The sequence below is a fragment of the Rhamphochromis sp. 'chilingali' genome, assembly GCF_963969265.1.
Source record: "Rhamphochromis sp. 'chilingali' genome assembly, chromosome: 9".
NCBI lineage: Eukaryota > Metazoa > Chordata > Actinopteri > Cichliformes > Cichlidae > Rhamphochromis > Rhamphochromis sp. 'chilingali'.
Window position 1 is genome coordinate 11,791,207 of NC_137936.1, and position 21,278 is coordinate 11,812,484.

The window sequence follows — 21,278 nt, forward strand, 5'->3', positions numbered from 1 at the left end:
GTTTACTACATGCTATAAAAACACAATCCTTAATCTTTTACTTTGCAACTTTATCTTTCTGTTCTGGTTTTTAGAGTGATTGTTTTATTGACTCGTACTTTGGGAATCACCCTGTTGTGAGAAAAGGATAAGCTGGGAGAGAATACAGCATTATACAAGCAGAGTGTTTTAGCTGTATCCGTAGATCTAAGACATAAACCTGTTGTTAAAAAAAGAATAGTTAACTGAAGTGCAGATTTAATTTTAAATTATTTCACGAACTGTCCAGGAATTACAGAGAGCTTTATACTGATATGGTAAAATTCTCTGAGTGTAATGGTTGTATATGACAAGTATTTGTAAATCATTAGTAGTTACTCTTGCATAGGTGTTTTGCTTGTTTTAAATTTGTGCACTATTTATTTTTATTTTTTGTATTTTGTAATGAATCTCTAATTCACTTTTTCTTGTTGGCCTTGTTGTGTGTACCTCACAAGTCAAATTATACATTGTGATGGAGCAGTCACAATACACCCGCACGAGACACAGTTTGATTTTTCTAACACAGAGTTTGTATGAAGTTCACTTTATCAGCTGAAAATATTAAAGCCAGAACTTACAAGATCAAAAACCTTTTACTTCATGTACAGGGTTTCCAAAAAAGTTTTATTTCAGGTATATAAACCATTACATTTGATTCAAGTAAAACAAATAATTACATTGATTCTTGTAAAGTTTTTCCAAGAAAGTTTTATTTGATGTAACAGGTTTCCAAAATTATTTAATTTGATGTAATGAAACCAATAGATTTGAATGGGGTAAAACAAATAACTCGATTGATTCTTGCAATGCTTTTCCAAGAAAGTTTTATTTGATGTAACGGGTTTCCAAAAAAAGTTTTATTTCAGGTATATAAACCAATACATTTGATTCAAGTAAAACAAATAATTACATTGATTCTTGTAAAGAGTTTCCAAAAAGGTTTTGACTGGCAACAACGCTCACCTGCTAAATCCAACAGAACACCACTGGGACATTATGTTTCACTCCATCTGACTGTGCAGGAGCTCAGTGTTGGGTATGGTAAATGGTCTGTTTCATATTTAGTGCTTTTAGACTCTTCCTGGTTGTTGATGAGACTTTGCAGAAAGCAGCTTCACCTCTGATCTCTCTCACACACACTCACTCACTCACTCACTCACTCACTCACTCACTCACTCACTCACTCACTCACTCACTCACTCAACTCCACTCACTCACCTGGAGGATCAACACTCAGGCTAATGATGCTGATGGGGTTATTGCTCTGGGGATTTAGCAGGTGAGCTAAATCATGTGTAACATGTGAATTTCCTGAGTGTGGCATTAATAAAGTCTGTGTCTATGTCAAAGCTGACGTTTAAATTCCTTTTTAAATTTACCAACATTTCTGATTTGCGGTTAAGACTGTGACATGTTTTCACCATTTGAAAGCCAGAAGAGTGATCACTCTTGAAGCCTGGTTGCTGCAGAATACTAGGACTACTAGTACTAGTTCTAGTACTACTGCTACTCCACAAAGCACATTGTTCAGGAATTTCACAAATTTGCTTACGTCTAATGTGTTGGCTTACAGGTAAACTTGTTTTGCAGATGGATAGGATGAAAACTTCCAGCATCACATAATGTTTTCCGATCAGTAGGTTTGGAGTAAAAAAGAACTGGACATATATTTGTCTTCTTTGGGCTACTTTTATGTCAAGAAAGTTAACTTATTTAGAACTGTGATCAAGGATAACACATAAACCCTTGCAAATGTGATGGTAAAAGAGTCTAACATCTAGGTGTTACATGGTGTTGCAGGTGATAAAGATCCATAAACTACTTCCATTTGTTTAGAGGTGATTGCCAGTTTTGTTGGGATTTTTAGAGATACAGAGATCCTGTTCTGCTTTACTTTAAAAAAAAAAAAAAAGGATTTTCAGAGCTGTTGATATATTAATCAGTGTTCATAGAAACATGGATCAACCCTGTTTTGACAGTGAGAGTGTTACATTGTGACAGTTTCCATAAAAGTCTGCAAATTCTCTGAACAGGTAGCCATGAAGCAGCCATTTTTTTAAAAGATTAATTAAACTTAATATTATTTGTATGGCCATATCACAACAACAGCATAGCCTTAAACCAGGTTTGGAGTAAAGAGAACTGGACATATAGTTTCTTTTTTGGGTTACTTTGAAGTGAAGAAAGTTAACTTGTTTAGAACTGTGATCAAGGATAACACGTAAAACGTTGAACGTTTCAATATAAAAAGTGTACAAACTCCAGAAAAGTGGCAACTGAGGTGGCAAAATTGCAGGCAATTTTCACTTAAGTAGAAGTACAGCTGCTAGTGTCAAAAACACTCGAGTAAAAGCTTGATAAAGTATCGGGTCAGAAATGTGCTCAAATTGAGGAAGTCAAAGTAGTAACCTAACTGAACCTTGTGCTATAATAAAAAAATAAAATAATATTAGTAGATAGGACTACAAACTTAGTCTGGTGGTAAAAGGCACAAAGGCCTCAGGGGGACATTTGGCAGCCAGGGTTAGAGCTCAGACACCTGGAGCCTGGGGGTTGGGGCTAACAACACTGACTGGTAAAAGAATCTAACATCCAAGTGTTACATGGTGTTGCAGGTGACAAAAAGCCATAAACCACTGTTTAGAGGTTGTTGTGGAAGTTTTCCGTTTAATAAAGCCTGCAGACAAGCGATGAGCGGTAGCTAACATTCTTTAATCAAGACAAAGAACAGAAATCAAGCTTGGTGAGGGACTGCCATCGCTGGGGCAGAGGGTGAGCAGAGTCTCTCACTGAGCCTAGCATGGCTCTCAGTTTTGTCTTTCCCGCAAAGAAAGTTTCACACTGCCTTGCTATCTTTTACAGTGGAGAAAAGACAAAAAGACTCTTCCTGTGGAGTTGTCTGCTTCCCCCCAACTTCCTTACCAGACCCCACTATCTGTTAAACTGTTTAAATGGAGTGTGAGGCAGACATGCTAAAACAGTGACCTAAAAGCATTACCAATAAACAATGGGATCAATACATAAATGAAAGAAATGCAGCTGATAAAAAAGCCATAAACTACTTTCATTTGTTTAGTGGTGATTGCCAGTTTAGTTGGGTTTTTTTTGAGACACAGAGAGTGAGAGATCCTGTCCTACATTACTTTAAAAAAGAAGATATTTTCAGAGCTGTTGATATATGAAGCTCTGAGCATTGAGTGTTGCATTGTGAGAGTTTCAGTAAAAAGCCTGCAAATTATTGCATTTATACTGGAGAGCAAAGAAAAATTAAATTCTACTTGTACTATGGAAAATCAGTTTCATAAAAGCTACATAAACAGAGCTGAAGAAGACTGCGTTTGTAAAACTAGCGGTAACGTGTGAGAATTATAAGTTATAAGACTGTTTCTGCTATCGATACAATTTGTGTTGTTAATCCTAAATGATTCACGGTGACAACATCATAAGAACAAGGTCATTTTACTCCACACACACACATTTGGAAAATCACATAGTTTGACCATAAAAATTCCCAGAATAATTAGTATTTGAGATTGCTGAAGCAACATCACTAAAGAAAAATATCCTTGCATGTCACTTTCGTTTAAAAATATAAAAAATGTGAAGTTTTTTTTTTGTAAAACATAAAAACAACAAAACTTAAGACCTTAAGAATCTCCTTATGAATTTTGTGAATATCTAGATCATTGGTGTTTGGATTTGAGGGTGAACAGGGCGAACACTGAGGCTGGGTATTAGAAATACAACATGGCAACATGAGACATGTTAACTCTGAGAACACTAACATCTAGATTAAGGTGTGAGAGGTAAATACATAACAGAAGCTAAAAAGGACTTGCTTGTCTCTAGATGAGTTAAAATAAATTGAAAATAAACTGATTTGAACACGTTTGATGCATTATACAAAAAAAGGTTCATGATATAGTTCACATGATCTAAGCAAGAGTGACTCGGAATCTCAAATGTTAAAGTACACTTACTGATTGTACTTTTACTACATGAGCTAATGTAGATGCTCTAAAAGCACGCTGGCTGAAAAAGAACCACACGTTTGGAGAAATTGTGCTGTAACTTCTCATACTGTGAAGTTTTCTGACAAAAGTGAATTGAAAACTTATGCTGTACAGTTTACTAAGGGGTCCTTTGCTGGGCCATGTGCAATTACACAAAAGAACAAGTTAAATTTCACCATAACACTGACTGGAGAAAAGCCAAATTGGGATTCTAATTGACATTACAACTGAAATCAGTGCTGTGATAGTTAGTTTAAGATCACAACCTGATTTAAAACACAGTCTAACATCAACATTCTTGCCCCTGAAAATAGGTCAGGATGGCCGAAAAATGTACTTTAAAAATGAGATTTTCTTTTTGTTTCATTGGAACAGTAAAGTACCATTACAAAGAAATGAGTACACCTTTGTAGATATCACTGATATGGAGTTTTTCATGTTTTACATACAGACTTTCTCATTTAAACCATGGTGACTTAAAAGTTTAGCAGCAAGACACTTGTTTCCTTTGTTCCATCAAACATTTCTTTCAGCCATCTGTGTTTATCAGAGCGATATGTGACTAATTTTTTATTGAATCACCAGAAAGTACACAAATACAAGATTAAATATTTTATTTATTTATCAAAGATACATAATTACACATTGATACAATGAATAAGGTGTCTATAAAAATTACACATGGTGTAAGAAAAACATTATAACATACAAATAAGTGTTTTAAGATAATCTGACATACTTTAAAAGCATAAGAATAAAAGTTTTTAAAAAAAAATCATGTTCTTTGATGATCACATTACATGTATCACATTTTTTAAAGCATAACGTAGGGTGTTCACAAAAACAGTTTTATGATTACTTTTTCCACAGTGCTTGTATGCCTCTTGCAAAACTATGTACTTATCACCATATGACATAATAACTCACGATTATGCAAGACCAGCCATGAAATGTCCGTCGCTTCATTACAATCATTTGTCCCCGCTGCTGCCCTCAGACCCAGTCTGTGGGGTAAAATTGCTTTTTTGGTGGTTCATAAAAAATATCTCAAAAAGCGATGTTAGTGAGGGGACCAGAAACACTGGGTTGCAGAGCAGTTGGTAAGGACTTGTATATTTCTGGAGAGTCTGCAAAAGCTGTCTTGCTCGTGCTCCTGATTGGATATGTGGAGCCCGGCTCTGATATCTCACTGGTGGCAGCTAAAGGTAGGCATGCCTTGGAGGCGGGGTTGGTCTCGGGCGCAATCTTTCAAACGAGCCTTCAGGCAACCTCAGGCCGGAAACAACATCCGGTCACTCGCGGTCAAAATCCACGCAGAGCTGGTGTTTCGCAGGGATCAGGTTAACACATCTGGGTCTAAAAATATAAAGAAAAACAAAAAGAGTTTTAAAACACGCAAACTAGCAAAATATCAAAGGAGCATAACATAACAATAACAAGATGATATGAGATACCTGATGAGGCCATGATAGGTGATGTAGACATGTAATGTATAAACTTTTACGGGAGTTAAAAGTGGAGCTTATATATATTTTAAAGTGTATTGTACGTGGGATAGGCTCCAGCGCACCGCGCGAGCCTGAAAAAAGGATAAGTGGAGGCAAATGGATGGATGGATGGTGTATTGTACGTGTTACAAACCATTGTGATATTTATTTATTTTTTAAATGAAAGGATTGACAGAATGGTAAAAAGGAAAATGCAAAAATGTAGTTAGAGAGGAAGATTAACACTTACCGAATGATATGCGGATAAGGAAAGAGACGCAAGTTGCTGTTGAAATCGGCAGCTCCCTATGCGAACTCGCAAGCAGTCTGAGCGGTTCCAGTTGTTGATATGGCTGAAGGCAGGGGTCTTCTGGGACCTCGAGGGTAGTCTTAACCTGAGCGGGAGATCATAAAAATCGGACCTGGAGCGGATTGGCTAACCGGGGTGCGAAGGGAGCGGTGCAATAGTTATGTGATTGGCAGCGGGGTGAAGTAAGGGGGGGGAGTTGGTCTCCGGCGCAAATTTCGAACGAGGTAAGCAGCGCATTCGGGAGCAGAGCGGGGAGCGAACAAGCAGGAAAAAATTGTGCTCTGCAAGAAGTTGTGGATCGGAGATTAAGAGCGAGGTAGAACTTAGAGTGTGCGTTGAATTTTAGAGCTTGCTTGTAAGAGGGAAGTTTTTGAAGAAAAAAGAATAAGGATTTTCCCTGTTATCGAATATAAGGTTTTGGGAATAGAGGGGTAGCTAACAAGTTATTCTAGGGTTTTGGAGAAATCGCGGAGGGTTTTTTAAGGAGTTTTCCCTGCTTATGTTTCTAAGGAGGGTTAGGGTTAGGGGATCGCAAGTTTTTTCTGAGTATGAGTTTTATTCTAAATCTACAAATGCATATAAATCGAAATAAAGTTTTCCCCCAAGGCATGCAGCATGTGTTTGTGGCCATACTGAACGTTACAAAAGCACAAGTTTAACTAAACAATTTTAATATGGTTTAATACATTTTTAAACACATGAGCACGGAGCCCGAGAGAGCACGGTCCGGAGACACGGGCGCGCCCCTGCGCGCCCAGACACACAGCCTCGGGCGCGCGCGCGCACACACACACACTGACCCGCCACCAGATGGCGTTTTTTGAGCATAAAAAAATAAAAAAAAAATTTAATTGCTTAAAGAAATAAAAGAATGCTATTTTGATATATAAGAAACTTTCTAAATAATCAATTATATTTTTATGAATATCATATTTTTAGGAATATCATATTTTTAGGAATATCATATTTTTAGGAATATCATATTTTTATTACTTAATTACTTCCTACTTCCGGAGCTCATGAATAATTTAATTATTTCCGGAGCTCCGGAACTTCCGGAGCTCATGAATAATTAATGACCTGTCAGTTTGACGAAAGGGGTATAATATTACTCTCTTACCGTTTCTGACATTATGAGGACAACCTATGTTTCCTGATGGGCTCTGATGTTTTTCTTGCTATACTGGGCTGGTTAGGGGGAACAAAAATGCTGGTGAAAATGGATTTTCCTCTGAGAAAACAGATGGCTTTGTCATTCAGTCAAAGTCATATCCAGATACATTATTCAGCATCTGAGTGCATTTAGTCCTCAATTTAGATCTCCGCTGCCTCATGCAGGCATTGATTGAGAAGCGGCGTACCCCTACCTCTGACCGAAAACTCATTCAGTCACACATTCACGCGATTTGTTGCAAACGCACGAGTACAACAGTATCCATAATGCTGTGTCTAACAATCGCATGGTTGCGTACGCGAGGCCGCTAGCAGTTCTTTTTAAAGAAATCGTGACACAAAACTGCAAACCCAACACATTGACTTAAACTCACGTCTCAGAGCGCTGAAGGCAGTCTGTGATCTTTTCACTTCAGTTAGTCACTGCAAAGACCACTTTTGAGTTTCACAGAGTTCCCAGTACCTCTGATGTGCAGACTTGATTACATTTTTCAGTTAACTGTAAGGTATACATCTCAACATTGTTTTTCAACTAATCTTTTTAGCATCCACACACCTCATTCAGTTTTGCATCGGTAATTTGTCCGTGAGGTTATAGTACCGATGTCTCACTATAGGCATTTCAGATTTATGGTTCATGTAGCTCATCTTGTAACTATTGCGGCAGATTATTTATTTATTTTCTTTTACCTTTAAGCTCTAAACTTCATTTTAGTTCTTGTTTAGTGTGAAGTCTTTGTAGCTGTAGTATTTCAGTCTCTTTGTTGACATTTTTATCAGTTCAAGCAATATTTTACATGTGAAGTAGCCATGCATACGTTTAGAGTAAGTCGTAATTTCTTTATATTGCACCGAGCAGCACATTTACATTAAAAACTCAGTTCCATGTGTCACTGTTCTTAATGTGGCTCTTGATCCATTTTTTTGCTTTTTCTTGTATTTTTGTAAAGCATTGATAGTCCAGAGGGGGGCAGCAGACTATGCCTTGCTGTCTCCCATCACCACCTTTTACCACAGCCTGTACTCATCTGGCAGCTGTTGCTATGGATACAGAGCCCATCTATTGCTGTGATGCAAGCCACATCTAATAGAGCAACCTAGGGGGTAGTGTTGAGTTCAAAGACGGGCTTGTTCGCACAGACACACATGCCTGTCTGCTCTGTGAATGTGAAATCTCTGCCTGGTGGTTTGGGAGTTCTTTTTCAAAGGGCTGTTCATTATAGTAATATCTTGACAACGACCTTAATAAAAAACTTAGAAGGGAAAGTATTTCTGCCATCCTCATTTTACCATGTTTTTCACCCGCAGGGATCTACATAATCTCCGCTGGTGCACACAGACCTAACCATGGTGGTTTAGTTATCGGTGATAATATGGATGTGAACTATCTAGAGGTCACTGGTCGAGGGTCACATTCGGCTCTCTCTGACTTCTCTGCCTGTTTCTTAATCATTATGACATATGGCTAAGCTTTGATCAGGGGTGATGAAAATGTTAAGTGTAGATAGCTGCTGAGTTAAATCAATTAAATGCTGATTAGCCCCGATTATCTGATTAACTAGAGCCATGGATGGACTGCTCACTTAAGAGGTGATTATATAAGACATGACTCTGGGCAGCTTGTGTACATAGCTAAATTTAACTTGTAGTAGGTCAAGTTGGGATGGCATGAATCCATTTGACTTTAAAGCCGGTTATGTCCCACTTTGGAGGAACTAAATTTAACAATAAACAGCCCAGAGAAAGGGAGGATTTAGTTCTAATCATAGCTTTTGCCTGGCAACATGCCCCTTGATGTTCAAAAGACAATTCGTGAGAGGAGGACGGAGGAAAAAAAAGTTATTTGTTACCTTGTGTGCCAGACTCTTTGTGTATTCTACATCGATACGACACCCAGTGCCCAGCCAAACATGGTGGCACTGCCAAGTCTGGCTTGGCTAAGTGTAAAACAGGCTGGCATCCTCGCTGGCATATGACAGTGTTTTCTGCTTTGTCACTTTGTGTTGCTTTGTGTTAAGAGGACGATTGCATCTACCATTGCCCGCTGCGAAGACCGAACCTGCGGTCAAAATCGTTAGATGCCTCTGCACAAAGAGCCTTTTTAAGCAGTGCAGGAAATGCATTTAAGTCAGAGTGGTGGGGAATTTATGGTTATAATAAGACCAGCATGCTGATGTCCAACTGTAAATAAACTCTATCTTACTGCAGGTTTTAGTACCAGGGTTAATATGTTTTACAAAGTCATTTTGCAGCTATGAAATAACTTCATGGACATAATTTGCAATTGAACAAAAAGGTGATAAATCACAATGCAGACTATTGCAAAATGTTAAAAATCAGGTGAGGGCATCACCATCAGATGGTGGGTTCTACCTGCAAGCAGCATCGATGAAAACTGATGATCAATCCAACGGCTGCCGAGGTTTCTCACTCTGTATCAAAGTGGACAGAAAGATGTACCAACTGGCCTATAAGTGCTATGTTTCCTTGAGCTGTGGCATGAGCACTCAGTCTGTTTTGACATCTTTTTCCTCTTGCCACATCGGAGAAAATTAGAAATGATAGTTTGTTTTCTGCAAGTTATTGAGAGTAATGTGAGCGGGGAAAAACACACTCTCTTATGCGAGTACTTGTCTGGAATTACATGTAGAGCATGTCAAACTTCCATTATGGGATTCTTCCAGAAAAAGTAATCAACTTTAAGTACGTTTGGATTTTGGCCTGAGCCCAAGTCCTAAATGGACAGCCTCAGCTACTTTAAAACTGTGCAAACATGTAAGATTAATTTTAGGATCAGCAGCAGGGTTATGTAGCCAACGTGTAGCTGTAGGTTGCTGGATATCGAGCCAGCTTTTTGGGGGCTCCCCCACTATGCAATGCCATTCCTTGTCTAGAGTGTAACGGGTGCGTGACTCCTCCCATTACTAAATCAGCAGAAATCGGTCAAACCTTTCCTTTCTTACTAAGGCTGCCCCGCGAGCAAGGAGGATCGAGTTTCAATGAAGTTTTCTTTTTCCATGCTGTGAATACAGATGTCAACTGCCAGTGGAGGGTCTAGCTGGTGCTACGGCTGGCTATGCATGTCTGAGCAGGGACTTGGCTGGCTGATCACAGCCGAGGGGTGCCGGGCTGGGTTCAGTGGGGGAAGATGCCTGGAAAGTAGAGGGGCTTTCCACATTTCAGCTATGTCTAAAAACTCTTTTGATGTTTTGCCTGGCTTACTCTGATGTTCACGTTCTGTGTGACAGACCCTGCCTCTCTCTGTTTTGTATAAAAAACCTTCTCGCTCACCTCCCTTCTGTTGTAGATCGCACGTCTCCGGTTAGAAAATCTTGCTTGTTTCAGTGGGATTATGGAAAATCTATAACAGGTGGGCTTTGTTTTAGGGATACGTCTTTTCTAATTATGTGTTTGCAGTATGATTTGGGTGGGTGGCCTCTGGGCTAAATGGTCTCTGAATTCTAGTCTGCTGCCTGCCTGCTCTTTGTTCCATCATGGCAGGTTCATAGAGTGATGTTTTTGTGTTAACTGAATTACAGGTAAAATCATCAGGGCATCAGAATTAAAACTATCTGAAATTAAAGCTCAAAACTAAAACTGAAAGATTTTTAAGATGTTCATTTTACATACAGAAGCGGCGCTATTTGCCATCACAGCCAGAGTGCTGTGTCATTGTATAGATGGTACCAAAACAGCACCTTGGTAGCAGTTAATGGTTTAAATGTATACTTGGCAGTCTTTTTAAGGAGCTGACTAGCTGTCTTTAAGGTTTAAGGAGAGGTGATCATGAGAGGTATCATGTTGACCTGACAGATTGCTGGTACACTATCCACTCAATAACAGTGGATTTTTTTTTTCCTACCGTTTCATCAACCAAAACATATTTGGAGGCAAAAGACACAAAAGAATCTCACGTTGTTGGATCACTTAAGGATAGTGGTTTTAAAGTACTCAGCTGGGAAGGGAAAGGCAATAGGAAATGTGGTCGAATGGTATTTGACCTCATACCAGAAACAACAGAGTACATCGTGTAGCTGCAGAAAGAGGTTCATTTGACTCCCGAACCTCATGCATACTTGGTCCCAGCAGACATCTAAGTACCGGCCAAGGAAAAGCTAGTGGTCACTCATCCTGCACTTCTTGTAGAACATTGTTCAAGATGGTGTGCTTTTATTTGGCTTGCGTTTAAAGCATGGAAGTAATAGTACCACAGTGTGCAGGAAGATTGGGGGTTTGGCTGTACTTCTACTGTCCTTTCTGGTGGACCTTAAAATTAACTTTGCCACTCAAGGTTTAAATGTCAGGAGAATTCGTAGTGTCCAACTACATTAGAAGAAAAGAATAATTTAACGTGTGATGGGAAGCTTGTGCTCGACAGTTTGAAAAGATGTAAATATTATCAGCATCTCCTTCAGCCAGGTTCTACTGTTAGCTAGCTGTATGTTTCTTTTGGCTGCCAAATGCAGACTTTAGATAAAAAATAGTTTGTGGGCCTTGTGATTTCTGAAAAGAGTTTTGTTTTTTCCTTATTTTGTATTTGCCTTGAGTTCCAAGGCAAGTAACATCTAAGTTGACTTGATTTGCTTCTCACATCTGGATCTTGTATCCTGAACAAATCCTAATTGTATTTTTATTTTGCTTTGTTTTATTGTGTTCCTTTCAGATGTGCCAGATGAAATATATTAGGACTTGACTTTTGGCATAGAGTCTTAATATGGAGCTCTAGCAGGTAATTTCAGTTTTAGGGAAAAAAGGCTTAAGCAGCTTCTTTGTAATGGTGAGCTTTAGTACCAGCCTGGTCTATGCAGGTAGTTGAAATTGGGTCAGACTTTCCCCTAAATGCTTACTGTTAAATGCCATATTTTGACACCAGGTGGGGATCAGTGGATAGCCTTAATTATCAGCTCTGTACAGGAGCAGAAGGATGACAGATAGCGCTATCTACTTAATTACATTGGGACATGTTGATTATCTTCTTATCATTTACTACTCTGGCAGTCCTTTAGGGTCTTGTTATTCATACTTTTGTGACTTTGAAGGATGGCTGCTCATTTTTACGAAAGCATCGTTGTTCCATCAAGATAATGGCACACAAAGAGAGAGTTGGGGGAGGACAGACTCAATGTAACTGGATTAGCTCTTATGCAATTGCTCCTTGAGGTGCTGTTGATGGCACACCCATCACCAACCACGTAAAAGGATTGTGCTAGCTTTCTTAAGCCGGCCTGCTTCATCTGAAAGAGTGACTCATCTTTTAATCAGCCAAAATAATGTGTACTGATGATGCACAAAAGCTGCTGCTGAGTTTGATGAGCACTTGGTTTTGAGCCTGATTGGAACTGCAGAATTCAGCATTTTTGGATCTTGATTCATATTAGTGGCTACACCTCTTTATGGCTAAAAATATACCACAATATTGAGTTAACATTACTAGGAAAAACCTAAATTGTACTATGTTGTGCCATCATTCACTTTGGGTGACCTTTTAGTGATATTGCAGGGAGTCCAGTCCAAATTTCACATTGGGTTACACAATCAGTCTGAAGTCTGGCAGGAAGGAGTACCCATGGCCCTCTAGTAATTGTGTACATGAGCACATCAGAGAGTGCGTTAGGCTCTCTGTTGGCGTGAGAGTTAGCTTGTGACCTGTTGTGAGGATTACAACTGAGTGATATGTCTGTATGGGACGGTGCCAGGAGCAGCATACCCTCCCAACAGCAAGCTCAGATAGTGATGGAAGACTTGACCTCTTTTTATAGACAGCTTACGCATCATCGATTAGTAAAACTGATTTATAACGGTTCACCTTTGCAGTGGTCGAAGACCTCAGTTTATTTATAACGGAGTCAATTACATTTCAATACATGGAGCTGGATTAACTCCTAGTAAGGAGTGTGATCTACAGACGCTTTTTTTAAAAAATTTTTTATTTTTTATACAAATTAAGAGAAATATTAAATTTGAACTTTTTATTTAAAACAGAAAAATGAAGATGAGGAAAAATAACTGCAAATTCAGAGGAACAACAGTTAAATGTGTTCTATGCTGACATTTTAATTACCCGACTGCTTCCAAACCACAATTTGATAATTTGCCCATATGTTTCTGCATCTACTTTGTGCTTCTTCATGTATATTGTCATGCATCACAGACAAAATATTTGGTCACAATCAAATAAAAGGCAGGCGCACCATACCTGTGCATGGTGTGCTTCCATTGTAGGTTTACATCATTAAAAACAAAAACAATATTTTCTGCTAACCAATGCAGAATGCTCTTCTGTACTTTGGTAACAATCTCAATCATCTTATTAAACACACACACCGGCACGCATGTACACACACATACACACTTACACACAGTTTCCATGGAAACAGAAACCAGGGCCTTTTATGATTGGTTGTTTGCCCAAGACAACCAAAAATGGTCTCGGCAGCCATGGAAAGATGGGAGATACATCTTTTGTATAATGAGTAATGGGACATACACTAATGAAGAAAATAAGATGTTTGTTGTTGCCTGAAGGAGTCTTGTCACGAAATTCGATCATGAAATTGTCATCGAGTATAAATTGAGTATAAAACCCAGTTTTTCAGTCTGTTTAGGGTGACGGCAGACATCTCGGCTCTTTTTTTTTTTCTGTTATGTTCTCAGACTGCATGTGATGCGTTTGAACAGGCGTGGAACTGCCACTAACGTGGACAGTATCTATGATAACCACACACAGGCACAGATTCGGGAGCAAACACACACATATATGGACACTTTCCCCTCATGCTGCCCTTTAGTTGCCTAATGTGTGTCTGAGGTGCAGATGGCTAAACGGTAGGAGGGCTGCTTCTGTGTTAGCCATGGTGCTAGCAGTCTTAGATTTGGCTGGTCCTGGCCTGCTGGAGCGAGAGTGAGCGGCCAGCTACCCCCTCTCAGTGACGATGGCAAGTGTACAATTCACGGCTGTGCACTCGCTCAGCATCAAGCTTTACTGTAGTTGCAGGACAAACCTGTGTATTTCTTTTCACAGGAGCCAAGCGGTGTGGTCATTTGACGCTCCGCTGTGGATTAACAGTGTCATTTTGGCTCTTGTGATGTTTTTATGTGTGCTGGCCTGCTTTTTACTTCAGTTGTTTTGATACATTTGTGTTCACAATCACAGGAAGCAAGCTGACCAAGGACCTGAAGCAGTATCTGAGCCAGCGCTTCCAGAAGTCCTCGCCTGACCACGAACTGCAGCAGACCATCAGAGACAACCTCTACCGTCACGCTGTGCCTTGTGAGTTCATGACATGTCTTTTGCTGAATCCTTCTTGTGTCTTTCACATTCCGTTCTTTTTAATAAGTATGCATTCAAGAAATGTATGAGACTTGCATCAAAACACATAATTAAAGGAATCATACAAACGCATACATCAAAGTCTGTCCAAGTACAGTATACATACATACAGTATACATTCAGAAGATTCTAGGGTACGTGACCATCAGTCATTTATCCAGTGCTCTTCCTCTTCCTCACATCAGCAACGATATTCTTAAAGAACATCAGTATTGATCAGTCTTTTGCACATGATTAACCATCCCTAAATACTGTTTAAGCAGTAGCGTATTACCATTACCAGGGGACAGTGTTGTGTAAGCATCCAAACAAAATCAGAAAACTCTTCGTTTAGGTCATTGCAAACCGCCGTCTCACATCCAGGCTTCATTAGTTTTAGATCCATGTATGAATGAGTTTGCTTGCCTCACACAGACCCTTTACCGCTGTTTCTAATTAAGCCTGATTGTTTGTCTTTAAACCAATATTGGCCGTGCAATTAGCAGGACTGATTGCTTCATATCCTGTTCCTGAAAAACCTTAATCATGACTTCATCTGTTTAATCACACAACATTTCTGTTCATCCCGCTCTTCTGCCTTCTTTCCAAACTAATCATCAACTAGTTGACACAAAGTTAGGCATGCTGCACGCACCACCCATCCTGTCAAGTAACGTTAGATCAAGTTAGATCAAGGGAAAAAATATCTGCCGTTTCCACAATGGAGAGTGTAGTCTGTGTAGGGTCAAGTTTGTGAAGACGTTTTACCGCTCATCCAAGAATATTCTTCACTTATTCACACATTTATGGTGTGTTCCTGAATAAGTTGAAAGTTGGATTTTTTTCCTGCTCTCAGTAGGAACACCCTCTCAACTCTGATGTCCTACTCACAAAGTTTGAGCAGCCCAGAGTTAACAGTCCATGATGGCGGCATTGAACATAGAACTTTGAAACTTCTCTGTAATGCCACTGTTGTGCCATACTCAGAGCACTGACCAGGCCATATCCATGAATGTGCTTTTAAGTGCAAAAAACAAGTGTTTTGCTGAACTGCTAGTAAAGCCTGGATCGCTCTACCTTGTTTTTCGTGTTTTTGGGAACATGCTAACTCAGGAGTGGTGTCACTCCCGAGTTCTGTGGTTTCTGGAATGCAGCGTTAACCCCTAGTGGGGATTGCGGTCTTTGGAGGTGGTCCTGACCTATCAATCATGTGAGTCATCACATAAGCCACGGTGTGAAGAAAGGGGTGTCATTAGCATAACCAGGGGTTAAAGGTGAAACCAATGTAGGGCCTTGCCCCACTCTATCATATTGCCTATTGAGATCCATTTAGGTTAGGTGTGAGTGTTGGAGTTAAAGAACCTGGGAGGAGGTCTTAAGACTGCATTGTAAGTGGCTGATAGCTGGTATCATAAGCCACCACCTCTATTCACCTTTTTGTTTTTTACTTAAGAAGCCTCTTGGATGATAGATAACATGTCTTCGCAAACCTCAAAAAGTAGATTTGCCTTCTTTTTACCAGCATATAAGACGATGAATAGCCTAGTAGTATCTCATGACCACTGGATCAATAAAGGCAGTAAATATAGTACCTGTAGCTTCATCAGCATCCCTCTATCACTAACCAGTATCTTCTCTGGTTGGATAATCCAGGAATAGAGGCCTGGTGTCTTTGATGTGTTTTTTCTTAGTGTTGATATAGCAACAGTTATTTGAAAGCACATTTATTTTCTAATGCCGCATATTTCTCTCATATCTACTGCTTCAAAGTGGAATTAGACATTTGAAGTTTCATTCTCTGCTCCAGGAAAAAAACCACTTGAATACAGTGTTGGTGCTAATGATGTGGCGTTATTGTATAAACAACATAATAGCATTCTTATAGACAGATGATATTCCTAGAGTAGATTTATGCCTGATGCCTGTTGCCAATTTTGACTTAACCTTGAATTGCACAGGACATTGAAAGTGGTCCAGTTAGACCAATCAGAGGATAGTGAATCATTATCCTGCTGCTCGAGTTGGAAATCCCTACTTATCGTGGTTACAGAATGCCTGACTTATAATAAGCGAGGGGGAAAGAGCAAAACTGCATAAATGATTGGCTTGTCTGCAAATGTCTCTACTCAGCATTTTAATATTTGCATCTGTGGTGCAGTGATATAGTGATCTTTAGTAATATCCATCAGTCTCACAATAGCAATATTACATAATTTCACAATTTCCACAATAAAAACTTTGCTTGTTTTTTTTGTTTTGTTTTTTAGTATAAATTAAAATCCACAGTATGCAAATTGCGATGAAAGTGTTAATCAGCGTTATTCAACAGCTAAATGGTTTCCATGTCCTCGCCATATTGGATTTTAAGTTCATTCTTTTGGAATTGGATTTGAAAAGGATCTGCCAAAGGATGAAAATGTTCATGGTTCTTATCAGCTGGCTTTCTTTAATTAGTTTATTCATGGTCTCTCACACAAATTACTATCTGACTTTGTCTGCATTACCTCCACTGCCATATGTCAGCTAGACACTGGTAGAGGGTGGGAGGGGCCAGCCGTTTTAATTACGGAGTGGTCCGAGGCACACCAGTAAAAACCTCGCTGCTGTTGGCAGCAAACGGTGCATGAAGGTGTTCTCCGGGCCACATGTTTAATAGGACTCTAAAGTTTTCATTGTCATGGCTCGTAGTGGAGAGTCCATCTTTTACCAGAATATTGAATTCAGAGATGCTTTGCAACAGCTTAATATTTTCTTTGTGTTGTTTGAGGTCATGTTGCATGGGGCAGTGACTAAATGTATCCTTATGCCCATCACAGTCAGAGCAAAAAGCACGTGTTTGTGAAATGGGTGTGTTTGCATTTGACCTGCAGTTGTGTGAGGTCAGTGTTTATCTTTGTTTATAATGGTCGGATCCTTGATCAAGGCACTTTCACATGTTCCTGTGCTCGTGTGATTTTTTTTTTTTTTTTTTTTTTAAAGCAAACAGCAGGTGGAGAAACAGAAGGAGAGAGAGGTCTGGTGTAATTTGGCAAAAATTGTATCGCAGCTTAATCAACCTTTCTACACTTTTATAGTCCTCCTGTCACTGTCAGAGCACTATAGGTCAAAATCCATGTATTACCTGTGAGCTGCTTGACATTTAGCTCAGTTCAGTTTTATTTATATAGCACCAAATCACAGCAACAGTCGCCTCAAGGTTCTTTACATTGTAAGGTACACTGTACAATAAATGGAGAGAGAACCGCAACAATCAGGTGGCCCGCTGCGAGGAAGCACTTGGCAATGGTGGGAAGGAAGAACTCTGTTTTAACAGGAAAGCTCATGGAGGGGGAGCTATCTGCTGCGACTGGGTGAGGGAGATGAGAAAAACGCCAGGATCCAGATTCTTTAGAGCTCCAATGTCGGAACTCGGGAGTGACGTCGTTCCAAAGTCAGTGCATTCTAGAAAAAACATGGAAAAACAGGTTTTGCTTTGGTTCTTAGCAAGGTAAAGAAATTGATTTAAGATTTATTCTGGAAATTGGCAAGAATATCACACACACTGGTTCCCTAAACAACTACACAACAACGGAGGGATTAAACAGTATTTTGTAACAGTTTTCAGTGCGTGTTTGCTGTCTGCTGTCCATACGCCACTTCACTATATCTTAAACTTGAATGTAGCTTTATTAAAAAAAAAACATAAGCAGCTGGTGTAAATATCCTAATGTTCAGTTTCAGAAAAAACAGTTAGACACACTCGCTTCATAGAAAAATGATTGGAGGCTATTTTACCATCCAACCAGCAGTTTTAAAAAGGCACAGTGGAATTGGACTAATTATATAGTTAAGGGGTAAAAACCAGATAAAAATGAACTTTTAAAACATGGTTGGAGAAATGACTAACAAGAAGTGCAAGAGAATTTTTGTTGTTGTTGTTGTCATTTGTCCATAAACTAGTTTCCTCACTCGCATGTCCAAAAAAGTCAGCTGTCCCTATAACCCTGTTAATATTTGAAGCACAGCACTCCCACCCTCCCCCATCTGCCGAGGCATTTATCTGCTTCCCTTGTGGTCATCCCATCTGTACGTCAAACATTCCCAGTCTCCCATTATCCCCACCGACCCTCCACTCCCTCTATCCTCCTCCTCTTCATTCCTGACCCCCCCAACTCATGACACCACTGCCTCTCGTCCTCCCGCTGCCACTGCTGCTCCCGTTCTCCTTCTGTATCAGTCTTTGTCTTCCTCTTCTTTTTTTCCTCCCTGCCAGTTACAACGATCGGAGCAGTAGCAAGAAGAAGACGGTTGCTCTGTGGGTTTAATACCTGATATTTAAATCTCGCCGTTCTGTGTCGACAAGCCTTGAAAAGGGAGCTCTGATCTCGCCTGCATCAAGGCAAGTAAGCAGTATTGTCTGCTGTAGTTGTTGTGATGCCGATGGCTTGGGGATCGCTCCTCAAATGGACAGGGTTTGCACAAGTCTGTGTTCACGTGCGTGTGTCTGTCTGTGTGTGTGTGTGTGTGTGTGTGTGTGTGAGTGATGATGAATTGCGGGACTGGCAGTGCAGACAATTGGACGACCCGTATATAGGCTAAGAGGACGGCTTGGAGGGAGGTGTGGGCTGAAGCCGTGGGGATCGAGATGGGGGTAGGGTGGAGTTTGGGTGTGGGAGGAGGGCAAGAAGCGGGGGGGATGGGCAGAGAGGAGAAAAGAGAGAGGGGATGGAAAGATTGGGGGACAAACACACTCAAATCAGTGTTGATTCTAGCTAGCTAGTCAAGCTAACATAAACATGAATAAGCATTTAGATGTATAACCTGTGGTTGGATCAGAGCTCACTGTCCTGTCCAATACGAGCGGGTTTTCGTCTGTGTCAACAACGGACACACAAGCCGCCTCTCTAGTCATACTTTAAAAATTGCAGTCGGAGATGCAATCACACAGTGGTACCTCAACAAAGCAAAAGAAATGCACAAAGCTCTGAGAGTGGCGGTGCCCTTTCTAAGCAGCAAATGAAGTCAAGTAAAGGCACTACAAGGTAAAAACAAGACCTAGATCTAAACTTGAGGCTCTTTTTTTTTTTTCCTGAGAAGAGGATGCATGTCAGTCAAATAATCCGTGTGTCCGGTATCTGTCACGCACTATGTAAGGGAAGCTCTCCTAAGTGTATTCGAACATGTCTGTTCAACAACTAATCCTTCCTGTTAAACCAGTTCTTTGTTGAATTCAACCATCTCTCAAAGCCAAGTTTGCCACGCGCTGGACTTCTCCAAACGCCTTACACCACGGCCATACTTGAGTGCAACTTTTGTACTGACACAGAACTATACATTGGCATTATCTCAGTAGTCCATCCACACCACACCTGCTGACATCTGCGAATTAAAAGAATCTTCTGAAATACATTTATCTCTTTATGTCAGAAGTTAAGCTATAGAACCGGGGGACAGTTAGCTTAGCCCGACAACTGGGAGGAGGAGGAAACGGTAGCCAAAACAGTATTTGTGTCTGCTCATTTCAAAAACGGCTGCAAGGCTTAGCTAACCAGCTGCTGGGTGTAGCTTCATGCAGACATAGGAACATTGTTGTTGTACAGATTTATTTTCTGTTTTTGCTGACTTTTGTTTTTTTAAACCACAGGGGTAGGGCTCTAGGTCACAAAACAGCATCTCTGTATTAGTTGGAGCACACTTAAAATGGGGGGTTCCCAGCATGCTGCAGGTAGATGAAGCCAACTGTGCAGGAAACAGTAACTGCCGAATAGGCAAAATGGTTTTTATTTTTTATTTTTTTCTCCGGGGTACAAAACCATTATCAGGATCAAAGGATTGCTGCCATAAAGGGGATTTGTGATAGATGAAGTCCCTTGGAGCGTAAGAAGCAGCACACCTTGTAGATTAAATGCTAATATTATTGCTAAATCTCGCACCAATGCAAGTGTCCAGCAGTGATTTACTTTGTTTTTTTTTTCCTGATGGCAGTTGCTCCTTCATTACATTTTAAAATTTAACTTTTGAGCTCTGCAGTCCATCAACACCACACTCAAAATAAAGTGAGATTTCCATGCATGCAGATTTTATTGACCTTTGACCTTACTCCATTGTATATCTTTGCACTGCATTTCCCAGCCCCCTTCCTTAACAACAAAGCACAACATAGCAGCTTCTTCCACTTGGAAAGTTTAAATATGTTTTTTCTTGTTTGTCCATATTTCAGCTTGACTCTCACATGAAGGACCTTTGAACTCGTTCTTTTGGGATTGTTCTGCAGTTATCCCGGTTGATTAGTTGTGTTATAGTTTGCTTATCTATCTACCAGACTTGTAACCTCTATAAATATCAGCAGTGTAGGAATTAGGCTATTTAGCTCCTTCTTTTGCGTTTGACATATATATTTATGCAGCCTCAGTCTCACTTCAGTCCATTCCTCTGTGGCCAGCTCTCATCTCACCTCCTAACTCCACATCTTTATTTGCTGCAAAAGGTTCCTCGTCACATGTCGGTCAAGGATGACTTGCCAGGAACTTGTTCAACAGCCAGAGCAAGCGTACGTGTTTGTGTGTATAAGAACATCAGTGTCCTGAGAGGAGCGGTGAAACAAGAGGTGTCGTTGGGATCCGATGGGATCTATGAGAACAAGAAAGAATAGGGGTGAATAGCCAAGAGGAGGGGAGGGAGCAGGGGGAAGTGGGCGGGTGCATGTGGGTGCCTGCGAGACGGAAAACAGCGGGGCTCAGTCAGCGAGAGAGAGACTGAAGCTCAGCTCAGCGCTGGTGTGTGTGGGTATGAGACGGGAGCGCATTATAAGTCAGTGTGTGGATGCTGCTTAGCTTAGCTCAAGTTAGCTTAGCATCACAAAGCTGGACAGAGGACAGACACACAGGAGAAGGAAGGAGAAGGTGGAAAGGAGAAGGAACGGTGGAGCTGCACTGTTTGTTTTTTGGGTTGTTTCTCTCCCCCCCTCCTCATTCCTCATCTACACC

At 40.3% G+C, this 21,278-nt stretch overlaps 1 protein-coding gene and 1 long non-coding RNA gene across 36 annotated transcripts in view; one reads left to right on the forward strand and one right to left on the reverse strand.

Moving 5' to 3' along the window:
• Positions 1 to 21,278, forward strand: part of magi1b (membrane associated guanylate kinase, WW and PDZ domain containing 1b) — a 151,293-nt gene that overhangs the window by 57,147 nt on the left and 72,868 nt on the right. For all 35 annotated transcript variants that reach the window (XM_080891235.1, XM_080891268.1, XM_080891267.1 and 32 more), the window contains exon 2: positions 14,158 to 14,274. In XM_080891235.1, coding sequence (XP_080747361.1) covers positions 14,158 to 14,274 — 117 coding nt within the window. The remainder of the gene's footprint in view (positions 1 to 14,157; positions 14,275 to 21,278) is intronic.
• Positions 4,634 to 5,880, reverse strand: LOC308402424. The gene is made up of 2 exons (XR_013972754.1): positions 5,772 to 5,880; positions 4,634 to 5,390 (listed from the first exon to the last, which is right to left on the reverse strand). It is a non-coding gene; the product is annotated as an uncharacterized lncRNA (long non-coding RNA).